At 40.6% G+C, this 13,764-nt stretch overlaps 1 protein-coding gene across 5 annotated transcripts in view; it reads left to right on the top strand.

The window, feature by feature from the left end:
- LMBR1 (limb development membrane protein 1) overlaps positions 1-13,764 on the top strand; it is a 157,853-nt gene that overhangs the window by 34,384 nt on the left and 109,705 nt on the right. For 3 of the 5 annotated variants that reach the window (XR_007121403.1, XM_047694411.1, XM_047694410.1), the window contains exons 3-5: positions 1,646-1,718; positions 4,441-4,480; positions 11,791-11,930. Coding sequence is in view for 2 of the 5 variants with exons in the window: in XM_047694411.1 (XP_047550367.1) it covers positions 1,646-1,718; positions 4,441-4,480; positions 11,791-11,930 (253 nt within the window). In the remaining 3 variants the exon portion in view is untranslated. Of the gene's footprint in view, positions 1-1,645; positions 1,719-4,437; positions 4,481-11,790; positions 11,931-13,764 lie in introns of those variants that run through there. The other 2 variants (XM_047694414.1, XM_047694412.1) reach the window with 2 other exon arrangements.

Raw genomic sequence — 13,764 nt, 5'->3', positions numbered from 1 at the left:
TCTTTCTCTTTCTTCCCACAAGTCCTTCTTCAGAGACCACCGTATTAGTGAGGCATGCCCCCTCCTCTGCTCGTACTCCCTGTTCCCTTAGTCCTGCACCAGTCATCATCTGCCCCGTCGCCTGCTTCTTGATTGGTGGTTTTCTTAGCGGAGTGTAAGCTCAGTGAGTGCAAGAGCTTTGTTTTGTTCACTGTTGTGTGCTCAGTTCTGAAAAGAGTGCCCGGTGTGCAGTAAGCTCATGACAAGCAATTGCTGAATGAATCGAATTTCAGGTAGCTTCTGTCATAAATATTAATTCCTTTGGTCATTCGATCCCTCTGACTTGAACCTCGTAAGGCACAGGGTTCTGGCCAGTTACCCTCTTTCCAGTGCTCTTGCAGCCCTACTCAGGCTTCACCATTCCATTGTAAACAATCTCCCCTGACCCTTAACATCTTCTTAGAAAACCCCCTCTGTTCACATTTCTTCACTGATGATTGGTTTCCTTTTTGATCCATTTTCCCTACTCCAAATGATTTTGGGAGAAAGTAGTGATGGTGTTAATATTCTCTTATCCATCTGGAGTTCTTAATGGGCTCCCAGCAGCAGGCCAATTGGATGCTTTTGACTCTTGGCTCCTTTTTGGTTTTGTTTTTTAAGATTTTATTTACTTATTTGACAGAGACAGCGAGAGAGTGAATACAAGCAGGGGTAGTGGGAGAGGGAGGAGCAGGCTTCTGCTGAGCGGGGAGCCTGATGTGGGCTAGATCCCAGAACCCCGGGACCATGACCTGAGCGGAAGGCAGACGCTTAATGACTGAGCCACCCGGGTCCCCTCTTGGCTCCTTTTTGGTCACTGTCCTTATTGTCAGTTGTCACTTTCCCACTCCACTTGTATTGGAAGAATTGTGACATCATGAGACTCACGGTCTTCCTCTACATTGTCTGTTTGTCATTTTGTGGATGACATTGTATAGTGCCTGTTCACACCCAGATCCAAGGTCATTTTCAGTCATGTGGACAACAATCCTCCTTCAGAAATCCATGCATAGTGGTGGTCCCTAGACTACCATCACTTGGAATTTTTTCATTTGAGGGTATTCAAACTATTTTTACTTTGATCCATAGCCCTAGTAAGACTATTTCTAGCACACTTGGTCTTGGACTGTAATGAGATCTCCTATCCTTGACCCATCCTCTTTTACCTGTCATCCCCATAAAATTAGATGGAATTTAATTTGAATTTAATATTAAAATTAAGTTTCTCATTCAGCTGCTGGTTTTTTTTGATATGTGGTATATTTATTGAATAATTATCCCCCCCCCACATTGATTTGTGATGCCTCTTGTATATAGAACTAACTTATATAATTTTTTGTATGATAGAATGTTTCATTTATCTGTCAAGTTTTGGTGCCATCACCTCTTTAAATGTTATTGAAGCTTTATAGTATGTTTGATATTTGGAAGGGATAGTAGCATCTCATTGACTTTAGTTTTCAGAATTGTTGGTGTTGTCAGGCTCTTTACGCTTCCAAAATATCTAAAAATTTTTACTTTTTAATAGATCAAATCATTCTTGCCTATAAATACCAAAGGTGTATCTTCTGTAATTTTAAAAAATAAATGCAACAAATGTAAGTGAATTGTTAATTTTATTTTTCAGATATGTTTCCTTCTTTTTGCCATTCTCTACATTGTTTCTTACTTCATCATCAGAAGATACAAGAGAAAATCAGGCAAGTAGAAACACTGTAGTTAAAACTTGGATCATCATGCCAGGTGGTCTGTGGTGTATGGGCTACATACTATGCCATAGTATGGCCATGACTGAAGGATACATTAGCTTGGTACTGAGAGTAAACAGTAACCTTCGGGGATCTGACTGCCTGCAGGGTCATCATGTTCTTAGACCTGAACCCTTGTTTACCATTGTTCTAGTGTCCAAGAGTAGTGTGGGGCTCCTCAGTATCTGGGAAGTTCTAGAGTTTATAAGGATATATGTGTTCTTGTGACTGGCTCTGAGTTTGAACAGCATACTTTCCATCCTTACTCTACTAGACTATCTTTTCTTTCTCTAAAGTGATAGAGAATTTAGAATCCCCATGATACCATTTAGTATCAATTGAGGATTCAATTTTATATTTTATATTTTTCTTTTTATTATTTCATATATATCCTATATACCAGAGGGACTACTAAATCTTTATTCCTTTTTTATTAAAAATTATTATTATTTTAAAAAGATTTTATTAATTTGAGAGAGAGAGAGACAGAGAGAACACAAGCAGGGGACGAGGCAGAGGGAGAAATAGACTCCCCCTGAGCCAGGAGCTGAAAGCGGGGCTCAGTCCTAGGACCTGGAGACCATGACCTGAGCTGAAGGCAGATGCCAACCATCTGAGCCACCCAGGCACCCTATTATTATTTTTGAAGATTTTATTTATTTTGAAGATTTATTATTTTTGAAGATTTTATTTTATTCTATTCACTGTATGACAGTGAATAAAATCTTCATGTACACGAGCATGTGCATGAATGGGGGGAGGTGCAGAGGGAGAGGGACAAAGGAATTCTCTGCTGAGCAGGGAGCCTGGTGTGGGGCTTGATCCCAGGACCCTGGGATCATGACCTGAGCCGAAGGCAGATGCTTGACTGACTGAATCACCCAGGCATCCAATCCTTTCTTCTTTTTTTTTTTAAATGAACTTTGTGCTAATTACGTCACAGGTTTTTGTGCCAGGGTTTTGTAAGGATCTGAACAATGGCCTTACTGCCTTCTGTTAAATCTCAGCTATTTTCTATAAATCACAGGATTTCCTGCCTGTGGTGCTGGGCTCACAGTAGGTACCATGTGAATACTTAAGGATTCCGTATAATAGGAACTCTTCATGTTATAATAACAAAAAAGTTGTTGGACTTTTGAAAGCAATTAGGAAATAGTACTTGTTCTAGTGTTTTAGTTTGGCTCTCTGATTACACTAAAATACTTTTTGGAATCTATAATCTTTCAAAAATTTGAAGACCTGCAGATTCAACACAGTATCTTAGCTGTTTTTACACATGTTTTGGCATCAGGTTTTAATGATTATAGACACAGAAGCAGGGGGAGAAAGAGAATTAATGAATATAAATCCATCATTTTAGGGGAGATTAGGGGATGATGAGCAGGAAAATTGGAGATGAGAGGATTGAGATGGTTTTTAAATATTTATTTATTTTGAGTGCGTGTGAGCAAGGGTGGGGGGCAGAGACAGAAAGGGAGAGAGAGTCCCAAGCAGACTCCCCTGACCCTTTCGCTGAGCATAGAGCCTGACTCAGCACCTGCTCCATGACCCCGAGACCATGACCCTAGTGGAAGTCAAGAGCTGGATACCCAACAGACTGAGCTACTGGGACAACCCATTAGATGATTTTTAAAGTAATGGCAGTGAGGGGTGATGAATACCTTGGACTTAGTAGAATTTAGGGAGAAGAGTTGAAATTCATATGAAGCTATTAAAACATTTTTAAGTAGTTGATGGTTAATTGGGGGTATGCACAACAGTATAAAAATTAATTGTGACTGTCCTTTTGGTTGTAACGCTATTTTGGCAGCCTGTAATTAAGAATGGAGATTGGAGTCAGAATGGCTCAAATGCACCATTGACATGGAAGCAAGTAGACTCTCATAATTACAGAGACCTAGAGATAGAGAGCCTTTGAGGACAACCCCAGTTAGGTATTGAGGAGAAGGAGGGGTCAGGGGGTGTTGTGCAATATTCTTGTAATTGGATCATACTTTCTTTAGCTGGTAAATTTATGTGGGAGGACAAAGAAAAGGCTAGCAGCCATGAGAGAGAGGGAGGTGAGTGAGCATTGGAGCAGAGGGCATCTGCTACTTGTAAAAGACATAAAACTTGATACTTTCCTTCTGTAAATTGAACAATAATTATGAAGTATTGAGGTAGTGGTATCTAAATGGTTTAGACTGGTCCAAGAGCGTCTTCCTTATTACCAGTAATAATGACAAACTCAAAAATTATAGAAAACTACATGAGTTTTAAGATTCTTATAATTTTATAATAAAGATTTTGTTGGATATTATCAATTAAAAAATTTCATTCATTAGCAATTATAATTTTACTTATATTTTATGACAGTAAACTTGATAGTGGTCCTAAGGTTCTGCTAAGTTTTATTTTCTTGCACAATAAATATTTGGAAAATCTCAGTTTATATATGTTAGTTTTGTTAATCAAGATTTTGGTTAATCACAACACTCTTCTCTACCTACATTCTGTCCTGTGTAATTTAATAGGATTTAAATTTGGATCCATGCTGAAATAAGTAACAGTGCTTTTTGAAAATCAGTTCTTTTCAGTAATTCTTTAAGTTTCTATTTTTGTTTATATTTTCTAATAAACTAATGAAACATTTTGTTGAAGATTAAAAAAACTAATACTGTAACCATTTTTACAGATGAACAAGAAGATGAAGATGCCATAGTCAACAGGATTTCGTATGTATTTTAAAATTCATTTTTTCTGTTTCTAATTTCGATGTCATAAATTCTTCAAATTTAATTTGCACCTTTGGGCATAAATGTGGGAAAAAGTCACCTTTTTTATTGATATTAACCCTATCTTTAGAAACATAAATATACAGTTGACTCTTAAACACTGTGAGAGTTAGGGATGCTGGCCCTGTGCAGTGGGAAATTGTGTATAATTTTTGACTTCCCCAAAACTTAACTACTAATTGCCTACTATTGACTGGAAGTCTTACTGATAACATAAACAGTTGATTAACACATATTTTATGTGTTATGTATGTTATATACTGCATTCCTAAAATACAGTAGCTGGAGAAAAGAAAATCTTACTAAAATCATAAGAGAGAGAAAATAATTTTTTTTTCAAGATTTTATTTATTTATTTGACAGAGAGAGACACAGCAGAAGAGGGAGCACAAACAGGGGGAGTGGTAAAGAGAGAAGCAGGCTTCCCGCCAAACAAGGAGCCCAATGTGGGGTTTGATCCTAGGACCCTATAGTACTGTATTATATTTAGGGGCGCCTGGGTGGCTCAGTTGGTTAAGCGTCTGCTTTCGGCTCAGGTCATGATCCCTTGGTCCTGGTATGGAGTCCCACATCGGTCTCCCTGCTCAGCGGGCAGCCTGCTTTTCCCTCTGTTGCTCCCCCTGCTTGTTCATGCTCTCTCTCTTTCTGTCAAATAAATAAAAATCTTTAATTAAAAAAAAGTAGCGAGAGAAAAGAAAATCATAAGGGAGAGAAAGTACATTTACAGTACTATATATATTTTTAAAAAGATTTTGTTTATTTGATAGAGATATAGCGAAAGAGGGAATACAAGCAGGGGGAGCGAGGGAGGGAGACGCAGGCTTCCTGCCAAGCTGGGAGCCTGGTGTGGGACTTGATCCTAGGACCCTGGGAACATGAACTAAGCCGAAGGCAGACACTTCATGACTGAGCCACCCAGGTGCCTCTATAATACTGTATTATATTTAATTTAAAAAATTCACTTATAAGTGGACCTTTGCATTTCTAAGCCATATTGTTCAAGGGTCAACTGTACATGAAAAAATGAGGATTGATTGTCTCCTGTTAAAATTTGCTTCTTTGAGGAGCTGATAATTTTACCTTCAGAGGTTTTAGCCAGGAAGTCGGCTTCTGGTGGGAAAGTTGCTGGGTCATAAGAAAGAAAACTCTGGGTTGTTTAATGGTCTCCTGAGAAGACTGTGACAGTCTTGGAATAAGGAACAGACATCCGTTCTAGCTAGCTGGGCGTCTCCCTGCTGTGAGCAAGTAGACGGTCTGATAATCCTTATGTTCCCTATAGCTCTCTCTCTCCTTATTTATGCTGATACGTGATTGTTCTGCCCTTTAAATTTTTTGAGGTATCAAACTGGATGGGAAGCAGTAAGTTTCTGTCAGATTTTGCTTGACTAAAATTTGAATCACACACATACAGCTGCATTGGAGGGATTCTTATGGCAGGATGCTTTTTTATTGACACTGAAAATTATTTGGCATAGTCCTGAATTTATAGAAAGGTTAGAAATACAACAAAAAAAGAGCCTTTGCCCCAGAACTGTTTGAGAATTTGCCAACCTGGCTCTCCATTTCCTCAGGACACTTTTGTATATAATGCCTACAAACAGTGCATCCTCCTGTGTATCTACCGTACAACCGTCAGGATAATGCAATTGAGGCTGTACCACTCTTGCCCCATTCAGATTTACCAGTTGTCCCAGTCATGTCCTTTGTTGCGAAAGGACCCCGTTCAGAATCACACACTGCTTGTAGTTGTCGGGTCCCTTTAGTTGCCTTCAGACTGAAACCCTTCAGTATTTTCTTGACTTCCCTATCCTCGATACTTCTGAAGATTGCAGGCCAGTTGTTTGGATTTGTGTCTTCATGGTTGGTATCACATTCTTCATTTTGTGCCTAGGGTGGGGAGGAGGTGAGGGAAAGGGAGAAGGGCTGCCTGCACTTAACACACACATACACAAATACTCTCATGCACCCTGGGGTATTACCCAGCCGTGAAAAGGAATGAGGTACTACAATATGTAGGAACCTCGAAAACATCATGCTAAGTGGAAGAAGCCAGACACGAAAGGCCGTTTAGTGTGTGATTCCATTTATGAGAAATAGACTAGGAAAGGTCAATCCATCCATGTCATATTGATGGTTACCAGGGACCCAGGGGAGGGCAGAATGGGAAACAACTCCTTAGTGAATACAAGGTTTTACTTTTGGGGTGATGAAATGTTCTGGAACTAGAAAGTGGTGGTTGCACAACACTGTGACTACACTAAATACCACCAGATTGTTCACTTTGAAATGGTTAATTTTATGTTATATGAATTTCACTTAAATAAAAAAAATACTTTCAACTGAGAAGTGACTTGAATAGGGCTGATTTGATTCATAACTGAACAGTGAATTTAAATGGACCTTGTTTTACTAGATTTGGTAATTTAAATTATTTTAAATGCCCTAGGGAAAACATCTATAACTTTATATTGTGAATTCTTCTTGCTTTGTGGATTTAAAACTTAGGCCTATTACTTTATTTAAATTTATAGGATTAGGGGTTATAGTTTTATTTCAAACCATGACATTTATGAAAATTCTTCAGTGATTTATCATTTTTGTCTGTCTAAATTACTGTCTAAATTCCTGGTCTAAATAATTCACTTACCTCAAAAAAGCTTCAGCAAATCACACACTGAATAAAGGGCAGATATAATTCCTTCCCAATGAAATCCTGTAGGGATAAAGTAAGTACCTGTGAGATGTACCACTCTCTGTTTAGTCTGCGCTCCACTCTTGGGGGTACATTTACGTACATGCATTTGTGGATCAGGCCTTTACGAACAGACCAGAACACAGCACTTAGGCTTTACCCTGCAATGGATTCTATGAAACGGTGGCTGTGCCTCGTTTCCTTCTGAGGAGGCTCAGGAGCCTGGACCTCACCTTCTGCTTCACCAGTTCTGCTGCCATCACTGTTGTGGGTCTGAGGGCTTTGGGTTCTCCTGGCGGGTGGTTCCTGCATCCTGTGAGTGGAGGCAGGCAGCTAGGGGAGCACTTACATTAAAGATGGGAGAGGGAGAAGGGGTGGGGGCACCTAAGAGAATCAGGACTAGTCTGTTCCCTTCCACTGCCTCCCAGTGACCCTTTTGGCTTTCACTGCTTTTTTTCCCCCTTGTGTGATAGAATGAGTGAGACTGGAAGAGGAAGGCGGATCTGGATTCAGATTTTGAACTCAAGATTAACTTCAGGTCAGAAGAGATTGAGAAACAAACATTTGTTTTCTCTTTGTGTGAAGGAGAGTTCCCACTTACTCTGCCGTGCTGTTGTGTGGATTAAGTTGTATCTGCAGAGTAATCCACGGTTGGTGCTGGGGCATTGTACGTGGGACTTCGGGGTTGCCTCTCTTCTCTCCACCATCTTTCCTTCCCTTGCCCCCTCCACCGAAGAGGAGGAAGTGGAAGGAGAGTCCTGCTAACAAGGAGAAGAAAGGGAAAGAGCTTGACAAGTTCTTAAGTGCAGTGATTGGCAGCACTCCGGGATCTCCACAGCTGGCTCAGCACCCATGTCAAAATGGAAAGCCTGTTCCTTGGCCTTTCTCACCTCCTGTTAGACCCATGTTTGCTTTCTCCTTTGCTCCTTTGTTCTGCTCTTCGTTTGTATCTGCTTGTGCCTCCAAATGAACTTTGCAACCCAAAACTACATTTTCTGAGAGCTACTGTTGGCTAGTTAGTTGATTTGAGAATGAAATCAGAATGCCTAACTGGTGAAAGTTTTGTGAGCCTTTGCAGGTGAGAGGAGGTTTCCATTGCAGGAGGTGGTCCTAGCATGACGTATCAGAGCCCCAGGGGGTGACCTGGTGTGGGCTCTCAGGGTCTGAGAGGAGGGAGGGAATTTTCCCTGCAGAGGGAAATCCTGGTGTGGAGTATGAGCTTGGGGGTGATGAGGGGCATCCGCACGTGCTTAGGGGTGCTCTGTCACAGGGCGTCAGAGGTTGGGGAGGGCATCCATACAGGATGACAGAGCCCAAGTAGGCTGGTGTCCCTGGAGGGATGGCCTGGCATGGCTATTAGAGGTCAGTGGGGAGGGAGGTAGGGCAGTCCAGAATGGGGAGTCACCTGAGCAGGAGGGTGGCTCTGGATAGGGTAGGAGTGTCGGATCATTTCCAGGGGATTGGTCCATTGAAGGTGGTGGGAGCCATTTGCAGTTACGGGAAGGGGAGGAAAATGAAGATGAACAGGGCTGTTGCATCGCAGTTGGACTTGCCAGTGGACTGTCAGTGCGGCCTCATGGTTTTTGACACAAAGTTATCGCAGCAGATCTCGATGTGAAGGTGGGTGCAGATAACTGTGTATACGTACCTGTATGGATAGTGCGCACGTACAGTCCTTGCCTGTCCATTGGGAGCATGACACCCCAGCAGCAGGGAGTATATTCAGCACCAGTTTGGTGCTTCTAAATACAATTTCCCACTAATAGGGACCCAGGCTCCTTGGGGGAGAAGCTGACTGCAGGGTAGGGGAGGGGAAGTTCCAGGCTCATTCTGTGCATGTGGTACTGCCAGAGTGCAAGGAAGTGCCCCAAGAATGATGGGTACATGTCAAAAAGACCCAGAAGCCTCTGAGGGCTTTCACACCGATCGGGGACAATCTCAGTGTCTGGAGAATGATTGTAATGGACCCTACACAGAATAAAATAGAACAATCTTGAGTCCAAACTGATAGGACTCCGTAAATGAATAATCTTTCTTGGCAAGGAACAGGCTATTTTTCCTAGTTTCAGACTTAGCTGCCCACAAAATACTTATTATTTAAAAGGGAAAAGAGTGATGTTAGAGTCAGAGAGCCCTGGCAGACACCATCCTGACCAGTGGTCATCAGAACGTGACCAGCAATAGGGCAGACAAGGTCTCGGCCACCGGGTAGCCTGCAGAGAGAAGTGTGAAGCATTGCTTCTGTGACGCTCCTGCCTTGTGGACGTGACAGACGAAGCTGGCCCAAAGCTGAGTTCCTGTTTCCCCGTCAGCCTGCCCCAGCTGTGGCCTTCTCCTCCACAGGCAGTACCCGCTCTGCCGTTCCAGTTCTCAGCTAAAACTCCGATCAGCCTTGAGCGCTCTCTGCCCCCGCCCTCAGGCAGTCCTGTGGGTTCTGTCCTCAGAATCTGCTCCGTTTCAGAAGGTGACGTTTGTGAAATGGTGCTTTAATCAGAGAGGGGCACTTCAGTAGGTCTGTAAGCCATGGCCACTACTGCCCTATTTCAACTTGACTCAGGGCCTTACCTTAGTAAGGACCCCTTGCCAGCATTGACCTGCACTGCTTTGGCTTTCTGTGAGTAGCTGTCACGCTAGGTGCCCATGGGCAGTGTGAGAGGGTGACAGCATCTTGTCTGAATATCCTGAGCCCAGTCACGGTACCTGGAATACATACAGTAGGTTCTGGAAGTGTTTTGTTGAGTTGGCGTCGTAGTTATGGTGACCATGCATTCAGGCTTTTCTGGATCGTTGATTTCAAATACTTTACGTATTTGTCCTCATGAGCTTAGTTTTTTGTCAGATTACAGGACCCAGTTTTTGATTTGGAAACTGGTTGGTCTTCTTGCTGGTTGTGTGGTGAGTGTCATGTGAGCTGAGACGAGAGGGATTGACTACTGAGAGGAATGTGGAGAGTCGGTGGTTTGCAGGGCAGATGACATAAAGGGGACCCTAGGGACAGAGCTGACTGTGCCCTGGAGCACAGAGCGATGAAATGCATTGAGGTTTGGTGTACAAGAAGACGGGGTACATGGCACTGTATGTGGGAGTCTGTCGTGGCGGGAGGAGCCTCGCACACATACTGGAACAGCTGTGCGGCACCTGGAATGGTGAGCTTGTGGGTTTGATCCTGTTTTTAGCATTGGAAGGCAGAAATGATAGTGGTTGGGTAAGTTCCTCACTTGACTTGCAAGGACAAAAGCAGAGAAGCACACTTCCGGCCACAGCCTGGTAGTTGCCAGAGTTGGCGGTGGACCCGGGTAGACATTGTTCCTAGTGCTTTTTCCAGGAAACATGCCGACTCAGCAAAACGGCTTCTAAGCCTCCTTGTGTGTCTGATTTGAGTTGTGTTTTTGGTGTGTATGATACGGTCTACCTTTGAGCTTTATCAGTGATTTACTGAACAGAGAGGTTTCATGGTTGTTTTGGCTTTTAAGTAGGAAAACACTTCTTTTGGTTGCCACCAGATGGCATTGGTCTCAAAGTTACTCTAGTGGATGTGTATTTCCAGGGTTTAGTATGCATTTTTTCCTTATGTCTTCTTACATTTATTTTCACGTTTTCCTATATTGACTTTAATGGAATGGATATTAAATTAAAGATCCATCTATAATGTTGGTGAGGTTTTCTTTTCCTTTCCCTTTTAGTCTTAAAAAAATCTTTAAAAAATTAGATAAAAAATTTTTAAACATTTCAGACATGTATGACTGAGAATGTGAAAGCCCACTCTCCTGTGGGATTGTTATATATTATGCTAGGTTTGTTTTTCTTTTTTTGGTACCTCTGTTTTCCTGTGTATATAAATGCATTTTGTGTGTGTGTGTGTGTGTGTGTGTGTAAGCATGTATTCTATTTATCGTCCATGCTTTTTCAGTTTTTGTTTTTTTACTCAATTTATGTTTGATATCTTTCTGTGTTAGTATTTATTAGCAATATCTTATTTTTAAAAATGACAAAGCAGTGTTTTAAATAGTTTAATAGTAGAATATTAATAGTTAGATACTGTTTGCTAGTCTAATTTATTTTACCTTACCTGTTTTAAGAGGTAGCTGACCAATGGCTTTGTTGAGTTTTTTCCTTTGAAATAACCATTTTGAATTGTTTTTTCGTACTGTTTTCACAAGTATTTTTTTTCACCTGAATCAGTTTTTGCATTGCTGTGAGGATGTATTTGCCAGTTGTTAATTAAATGCAATTGTGGAATAAATATTTAAATTTAAAAGAGGAGAGAGACTATGGCTTATTCTTCGTAAAATGTGCAGAGTACTTTGTCTTCTCTGTGTGATTCTTAGAGGGCCTGCTCGTTCGACTTACTGAGCCTTTTCACAGAGAGGCGTTCGGGAGTATATCTCCTTGAACTTCTAGTCTCATACATACAACATTTGTCTCCCAACTACATGTATTTAATGAAATCTTACGTAACTTTTTTGGATTAAAAGATTTAAGAGTTTTGTCCTTTTTGGATTCCGACTGTACCCTTGCTCTCTCGGGTTGCCGGTGACGATGATCTCTTCTCTTCCAGGTTGTTTCTGAGCACGTTCACCCTGGCGGTGTCAGCCGGGGCTGTTCTGCTCTTACCCTTTTCAATAATCAGCAATGAAATCCTGCTTTCTTTTCCTCAAAACTACTATATTCAGTGGCTAAATGGCTCCCTGATTCATGGTCAGTATATATTGCTTAATAATGAATGTTTTCGTTTTTTTCCGCACTGTATTTTTAGATTTGCCTTTTCTTAATTTCCTTCGTAATTTGCATCTTCCTCCAGTAAACCATGAGTCCTTCATAAAATCAGAAAACCAGATTTTACTTACTATTCCTGTTCTTACTTGGGACAGCCTTTTCTGTTTTACTTAATCAAGAACCAGTCTTTATACTTAATAATGATTTTGATAAGTAAGTTCTCATTTAAATATGTATCAAGAGAATTTTGGTTTATCTGGATATGTCAAAAGAACTCAACCTCCATTTAAGACCTAAAAATACTAGCCATAGTTTTCTACTTCATTTATTTTCTCTTAGTTACTTTTTTCATTTAAGAATGTGTAATTGAAGGGGAAAAAACTCTTTTTGTCAAGTATGAACTTTAAAATTAATGTGGTTAAAAAAGTGACTTACTTGCTGTGAGCAACATGGTATATTGCTTGGAGGCCAAGTAGACCTGCATTCCAATCTTGACTCTACCATTTTCTAGAAATTTTTGGTGAGGTAGGACATTTTAATTTTAATTTATAAAATATAAGATCTAATACATAGATCTTCTTATTCTTATTGAATTATGATTTCCCCCTTTTATTCTTACTGAATTATAATTTCTTTATATGTGAAACATCAGCTTTTTATTGGATTTTTATAAATATGTCCTGGTTATTTTTCTTTTTAACTTTATTTGCTTTTTTGATTGACAGAATTATTAACATTTGTATTTTTCCCAGTGTGCAGTCTTTTTTCTTCCTTTGGTTTTTCTAATTGTTCTGTGTTTAGAGGATCCTTTCCCTTCCTGAGATGTGACAAATAATCCCTCCCCCTCCCCCCCATTTTCTAAAGATGACTTTGTGCATAACTCTTTATCTGGAATTTATATAGACAGCTACCTTTTCTCTCACTCCTTTGTGTTTAAAGAAATGCTGTGTTTGCTGTAGAATATTTGGAAAACAATATATAGTGAAGAAAATTAATGTTACCCAAAATCCTACAACTCACAGAACTATTGGGAATACTGTGGCCTGTATCCTTCAGTAAGGTGTATTCCTGTGGATACATAACCAGATGGAAACCTTCATGGACTCACTGATAATTTGTATTTTCCGAAATCAGCATATAAGGGGGAAGTTTCCATGCCATTAACTACTTTTCTGTGCAATTTACAGTAGTGCCTGAAGCTGTTATAAGCATGGATTGTTCCCATTTTTTTTTTAACTAAAAAAGCTACATCTTTACAAATAAATATTTGTCCTTAGGATAAATTCCTGCAGTTTACTTTCCAGGTAAGCACACTTCAAAAGTTTTGAGAAGATATTTTCTGATTCCAGAAAGCTGTGTGAATTCCACTAGTGGTTTCACTTTCAGTGGTGGGATGGGGGAGGGGCTCCTCTTCCCAGAATGCATCTTCATCAACTGTGGGCGGTACTTAAAACCTGCCAATTCAAGGGGTGCCTGGGGGCACAGTCAGTTAAGTGTCCGACTCTTGGTTTCTGCTCAGGTCATGGTCTCAGGGTCAGGAGCTTGAGCATCGGGTTCCATGCTTGGTGCAGCCTACTTGGATTCTCTCTCTCTACCCCACCCCCAAATAAATCTTTAAAACAATCATTCCAGTTCAAAAACGTGAAACATTTCTCCTTGTAAAAGTACATTACTTTAATTACTAGTATGGTAGACATTTACAACATTTACAAAACATACTCGGAGGTCATTCATAGTTGTTTTTTTTTTTAAGGTTTTATTTATTTATTTGACAGAGAGACACACAGCGAGAGAGGGAACAGAAACGGGGGAACTG

The sequence above is a fragment of the Lutra lutra genome, chromosome 11 (genome assembly GCF_902655055.1).
Source record: "Lutra lutra chromosome 11, mLutLut1.2, whole genome shotgun sequence".
In the NCBI taxonomy this organism is placed as follows: Eukaryota; Metazoa; Chordata; class Mammalia; order Carnivora; family Mustelidae; genus Lutra; species Lutra lutra.
The sequence above is the reverse complement of the archived record's forward strand: the minus strand, read 5'-3'. Positions and strand labels throughout refer to the sequence as shown.